The 6,936-nt window shown below is 41.5% G+C and overlaps 1 protein-coding gene across 1 annotated transcript; it reads right to left on the bottom strand.

Annotated features, from left to right (window-relative positions):
• Positions 1–515: 515 nt before the first annotated feature.
• LOC117558337 (BTB/POZ domain-containing protein KCTD1-like) lies at positions 516–6,614 on the bottom strand. The gene is given in 8 exon segments (XM_034234454.1): positions 516–1,739; positions 4,093–4,107; positions 4,109–4,135; positions 4,137–4,229; positions 4,231–4,401; positions 5,956–6,029; positions 6,032–6,099; positions 6,559–6,614. Coding segments are annotated over 8 exon segments (666 nt in total). The 3' UTR covers positions 516–1,577.
• Between the last annotated feature and the right edge of the window lie 322 nt (positions 6,615–6,936).

Below are 6,936 nucleotides of genomic sequence, written 5' to 3' on the forward strand. Positions count from 1 at the left end.
TGAATACTTTGATTTTATGATTGAGAGCGAAGCATTGCCGTGTACCACTCACAGTTGCACCTCTAGCCTATGAGAATAACAGTCAGTCAAAAGGGAATCTGGGGCAAAGAGGCCTGAAATGGAGACATATAGCATAAACCGTAGATAGCCAAAGAAAGTGGAGATTCTGCCAAAAGGGATGAAGACAAGACGACAGGGCTCCGTGTGGGATTTCACTTTGGATTTTGGCCCTGCAGGGATTTGTGGAAGCACAACTGACAGGACTTGCGTGGAGAAGTCGGCTCTATTCAATATAACTAAGTAAAGAATGCCCCATGTAGTCACTGCTGCACCAGCATAAATCCTCCAAGGTAAAGTGCCTTGGTAAAGTTAGCTCTACCTTTGTGTAGGGAGCTAACATACTAAAAAGGATTTTAAGATGTAGGATACATTCAAATTTAAGGAATAATTATCTAACCATGCAGACTTGTTAAAGCACTCCCTACAGCGATGTAAAACAGCGAACAGACACCATGACAACTGTAGTTGAGATTTATTTCACATTTTGTGCTACATTCCTCTTTACTCAAATCTAGGGAGCGTAGGTGGGTCAGTCATCTTAGAAATACTTTATATCCAACTTCATATCAATATGTGCTACGAGTAAAAGTGACCTTGGAGTGGGTAGTACGATAAGCTTTAATCTGTTCAGTCTTGTCCAGGCAACACATTTGTTTTAAAAAGATTAAATGTAAAAAACACTAACACATATACAATGAAGAGTTTACAGGTCATGACTCAGAGGAATATTATGATCCAATTAAATGATCCCCAAAGTAGCACATGGGGGCTAGTATTCATACTCCCCAATGAGGCCAATGCTGTGATATTATAATTTACTAAATTATTTTATTTTCTGCATATAGAAACGTATCTTAGAGGTTTAACTTTGATGGCACTAATGTCAACTATATGTCATGGCATAATCAAAAAAATAACTTTCAAGTAAAAAAAACAAAACACTTCATTGGTATCACAATATTCAACATCATGTGATTTGTGAAAAATGATGCTTTGTTGAAACTAACTGTTTATGACAACTGAGACATTCTGTATTGTCACATATTAGTGACCTTCTTACAGCAAGGGATAAAAACAGACTTAGCCAATTTGCCAGTGAGACATCAAAACCAAGTCACTGGTGACACGTAATGTCACATACTACATAAGAAATAAAAGCCTTTTTTTAAATTTATATGGGTATAATAGAAATCATATTCAACCTAATGTAGGCTCCAAGTTTTAAAACAAACTTTGTTTTGGGATCTACTGTAAATAAATCCCTTTTTTAAATTGGTTTATGGGGGGCTAGACATTCAAAAATGTCCTTGCAATCTCAAACTTATCAAATGTCTTGTCTCTTCTTATGGCAAAAAATCTCCTGTTGCATTTCATTTTTATTTTAGATGGTTCTCAAGTTTAAGAAAACAAAAACATCAACAAGGAAACGAAGAAAAAAGTGAGTCCTCAGAGCTCTGCAGCTTCAAGCGTTTGGCTGCCACAGAAAAGTCTAGCACCTCCTGCTGCTCGGGAAGTTTCTAGTCCAGCTGCTCCTGCTTTATCCTGTTTGAATTGGATCCTCGCTGACTCGTCCTCCTCAGTTCCCTCCTCAGGACGTACTCACTGAATTGGGATGAATCAACGCCGCCGCCACAGGAGCCGGCGATATCGAAACCACGTTGTTGGAGGCGCTCTAGAACCTGAAATAGGTAGAAAAGAGGAAGGTGTCAGAAGCAATACATCAATCACGAAGGAAAATGCTTCATAAGAATACTTTTTCAACACTCTTGTGACAGGAAGTGCTTACTCCATCCTTGATAATCACTGCCAACCTGGAAATCCTTCATTGAGGTCGGTCACTTTCCATAAAATGTGGACATTTAACTTTAGTTTACTACTGCCCAAAACAGGAACCCACAAAACGATCCAAAACTTTTGTAGTTACAACACTGCACAGAAACAGCTTTAGGAGTAAGTTGCATCATACGGCCGGTGACGGGAATTTGGATGAAACTTTCACAAAACTAGAGCCTCTCGTTGCTCATGCCTCCTTTTCATTGTTGTGTGTGTGTGTGTGTGTGTGTGTGTGTGTGTGTGTGGTTGTGTGTGTGTGTGTGTGTGTGTGTGTGTGTGTGTCGTGTGTGTGTGTGTGTGTGTGCTGTGTGTGTGTTGTGTGGTCGTGTGTGTGTGTTGCTGTGTGTGTGTGTGTGTGTGTGTGTGTGTGTGTGTGTGCTGTGTGTGTTGTGTGTGTGTTGTGTGCTGTGTGTGTGTGTGTGTGTGTGTGCTGTGTGTGTGTGTGGGTGTGTGTGTGGTGTGTGTGTGTGTGTGTGTGTGTGTTGTGTGTGTGTGTGTGGTGTGTGTGTGTGTGGTGTGTGTGTGTGTGTGTGTGTGTGTGTCTGATCTCGCAGCCTTGCAGACATCTACAGACGTGTCCGGGGGGCCAGTAGGATCACATTCCATCGAAGAGGCCCCAGGGAGCAGTGAGGCTTTCTCTCTGCCACTTGGCTCAGTGTGGGCCGCTCAGCAAAACCCCCTCTCCCCATTTCTCCCCTAGCCCTCAGGCCCAAGCCTCCGTCAAAACTACAAAGGTCCCCCTACTGCTGGCAGCTCTCTCTGCCCCCCTTCCTTCTCTCAAAACCCCCGCCCTGCCTCCATTAGCCGCAGATACAGCATCCACCGCCGGCGTGCTTTAATAACCAAACAGGATTATGGGCCCTGCCTGGGGACAACCTGCCAGGGAGCATGCTCACTCTCTTGCTTGCTCTCCACGACTCACACACTTCAGAGACGGGTTTGTTTGTGTGTTTTTTGGGAGGGAGATGGAGATTTGACTTTCTCAGATGGAGACACAGTCCAAGTTATTGTGAAATCTTTTCAATTATGCCTCTCCTCCATTGTTTATTGATGCGCTTTTGGAGATGTTACCATCAATGCATGAGTGGAATATCAATATATAACCGGGAAACTACAATATTGCCAAATACATGCTGAAAATAAAAGATTAATTCAACAAAATGTAAGTAATGTAGAACTTTGTTTAAGTCTTACAAGTTATGGATGGAAAAGTATCATATTAAATCCTATGAACAGTATATAGAAGAACATATCTTTGAATGGTTATGATAAAGTAATTTGCTGGAGGTTTGCTTCCATAGAAAATAACCTCATATGAGGCCTGCACAGCCTCAAAGAATTGTTGGTATTCAATAACTTGCATCTGCCGGCAGTGGGGGACTGGAGTCTTCTGGATCTGCGTAACTACTATTTGGTAAGAGATCTTAGAAAAAATGTGTTCTGCTGATTTGTTTCTTGGATGTAACAAACACAAATGTGAAGTTGCTTGGCTTTAATTAAAAATGAGCATAATCCAAACACCTCTAACACTCGGGGGAATCATCTCAAGTCTACTTAAGAGTGTCACTGCAAGCTGAATTGCCCACTTCCTCTTACTGTGAGCCAGTTTTCCCTAAGTTTGCACATTCATGTAACTCTCCACCCAATTCAAGGTGTCAGCCATTCCTTTACTAAATGGGTTGAAATCCACCATTTACCAATTTGCTGTCCTTTTTTCTGCAGGTCGGCACTGATGCCAGCTTTAAAGGGAAACTTTAAAACAATCACGCCCACACAGATGAAAGCTGGATGAGACGAGGACCATATTATAAGTGCTACAATGGTATGTATGATATTAAAACATGCGTTCCACCATCTCGAGAGCCAAAATGATTATTCCGGTCAGATCTTAAAAAAGTAAAGATGGTGGTAGACTTGTGTAATGATGGCTTGCTAAATTGATGCTTTGATGAACTCATCAAGAACTAGTTTTTCCGCAAGGCTGTTCTTGTGATTCGATTAGATTAAATAAAGATAATATTTTGCAATCAGACATCAGGAACATTTCTTAAAGTCTACATTATAACAGCAGATGAAAAAAGTTGAATGATCATCACCTCAGTCAATCCCTTGGGCTTCTAAAAACAAACCTAACATACATTTGAATGTAAATACTTATTGGGGAATACACCCACAGTAGAGCGCTCTGTTTCCCATTACCTGCACAGAGTTGATGGTGGCAGTATCCATTAAGTGGGAATCGGGATGACGTGCGTGGAGTCATGGTTCCAGCCAGCATTCACGGAGTTGCACATGACGTCACCAATTTCTGGAAACACGTCTTCAATCAGGGCTTTTGTCACCGCTGAGCGTGATCCTCTCGCCCAGGTCAGGTGCAACTCGCACCACCAAACACTCGCAGGGGCGCGACACCCGGCTCAGATCCTGATCATGGCGCCAGTTGTCCAACTCAGCAAGCATGGGCTGCAGCTGGAAGTACCGGGCCTCCTCATACAGCAGAGTGAAGTCCTGCAGGAGACGGGCACAGGGTGCTCACAAATTAGTATATTATTTATTTTTATTAAATAATCTAGTTTATTATCTAACACGTGCTGTTTTATATTGCAATTTTGTCAACTCTTACTTTGCTAGGTTAAACCACACAACAACAAGTTTTGTCATCAGTCGCCTACCATTAGTTTTCTTTAAGGTAGACTTGGGGCAAATAGGTTTAAACCAACTCACAATATAGTTTACGATTTAAAAATGTCCTGTCAGCTCTTCACTGTTTACTTTCTTATAATACTTGTAAAGGGTTACAAAATGTAATTTAATGAGTTTTATTATTCTAAAAGGTGTCAGGTTTAAAAGGCAGTCAGAATCTTGCATACTGTATACAATTAAAAAACAAAAAAAAAGGAAATAAAGAAAAAAAAAAAAAAAAAAAAAAGGTGATGACCAGTAAGTGACTTGGTTTTGTCAATTGCATTAAGATAATTTGTAGAAAAGTATTATTAGATTAAAAGCTTTTTATTTACACCTGATACCTAATATCCCAAAAGGCCTATAATCTCTTATCTGTTCTTTCATTCATTAAAAATATATAAAGCTTAGCAATAGAAGGACAGTCTTCTCCAGTAGACTACACTGAGTGGGCTAAGGCCGGTAGCCAAAATGCAATCTTGCTATACTAGAGAGCCAAATAACCTAAAATCAGAATAAGATAGTCCGTTTATGGTAGTGTTTTTCTTTCTAATGTGGGTTTGAACCAAATAAGAGACAACAAAGAAGTTTGAAAACCACTGTTCTACATGAACGAGCAATAAAGCCTTGCAAAGACACCATTCAGCTACAATTACAAAAGATCCAGTGTAGAGGAGATGTAGTGCGACATGTAACACAGGGTTGCATGGGGTAGAGGAGCAGATCCTTTACCCGCAGGACTGCAGGGCCTAAATCTCACCACATTCAAGTTTTCTCATGCTCCTCTCTAAATCTACTCAACGTGAACATAGCCTGAGCTTGAACTCAAGTCTGTCTTTTGTCTTTGCTTATTTTAACTGACATACTTTCTACTGATTGAGTCACACTGTGGACAGTCCATCAGATAATGTGGTTATTTGTTTTCTCCCAGGGCAAGTTAAGTAATTACGGACTAAATGACACATAAGAGTAAAAAATGCTAATGTGTCACATACAGTGAGACTCACCCTGGATGGACACTTGGCTTGAGATCACAGAGCGCTGATGAAATCTAGCACATGCAATGTAGTCGTGGGCGCCAGAGCATTTATTTATTTGTCTTGATGCAAGCTTATTGTTTTTCCTTGTATCAAAACATCTTTGGACAATGAGAGCTGGGAAGGGACCAAATCTCATCCCATGATGAGTAAAGGCATTATGATTGAGCTTTGTTTGCCCTGATATTTTGTCCCCAGCATGGGAAACATTTTCTGGCAATTCAAAGAGGACCAACAACAAAGGCATTCCACGGCCTTAGCATTCATTGTGTGCGCTAAGTTGTAGGACTGCTGACTGGCTGATGGGACTTTACAGTTTTTTCAGGATGGCCATCCAACTCACTTTGAAGTCTTCTGGGATGAGGAGCTTGGACGTCCTGAGGAAGTTGAGGATGTAGCGGAACATGTGTCCATCCCGTCAATGAAGTAGTGCTGCTTCAGGCTGTCCAGGACTATAGGCTCTGTGCCATCAAAGAGACGACCGATTCTACCCACAGAGAAGGAAGGGGGGGCAGAAAAGTAGGGAGGGAGGGGGGACAAAATGTCAACATTAACAATCTTACATTCAAGATGTTTGCAAGCACAAAGCTCTATAGAATCGGCATTTTCAGTATATTTCTCTTTAGCTTGTGTTTTTTGACACCTTGCATTGTGGGAGAGAAGAGAGGGTAACAGAAGAAGATTAGAGAGGCAAGAATCATACAAGTTAAGCAAGAAACATCTCCAAAGGGCTCTATGACTCATTCAATTCCCAAGCTCTGTTTTTTCCCACTTTTGCACAGACCTGAACAGATTAGCAAGCTTGATACAACCATCTACATGAGAAAAGAAGGCAAAGAATAAGGAGAAAGAAAGAAGAAGAGAGAAAGAAAGATTAAAAACAGAGGTGGTCTGAAAAGGTCAGGGCCAGCTGGTGATTGGTTGCCTGAGGCAGGGTGCCAGTCACCCCCGGGCCCTGGCTGGGAGCGACAGTGAGGCCTCGCAGCCTCCAGATGGCCCCATGCCCTTTGGCCCTTTACTGCTGCGTGGTGACATCTGTCAGAATAACCAAGTTGCTTTTGTCTGTGCACTGCATTCTGAACTCCTAAATGTATGCCCCCTAAATAACTGTTTTCGTCAGTTAAGACGGGGGGAAACATTTTGTGATACTACCTGATTAAAAAGCAACTGATGCTGCAGATTTGTTGGATAGAAGCAGTAAAACATTTCTTTTATACTCCGTTTTTTGCACCAAGTCCACCCATGAGATATTCTGTGATTTGATGAGATGTGACATTTGGCTGTTTAATGTCACAGGATGACATTCTAACGCTGATGACAAACC

The sequence above is a fragment of the Gymnodraco acuticeps genome, unplaced genomic scaffold, assembly GCF_902827175.1.
Source record: "Gymnodraco acuticeps unplaced genomic scaffold, fGymAcu1.1, whole genome shotgun sequence".
Lineage (NCBI taxonomy): Eukaryota > Metazoa > Chordata > Actinopteri > Perciformes > Bathydraconidae > Gymnodraco > Gymnodraco acuticeps.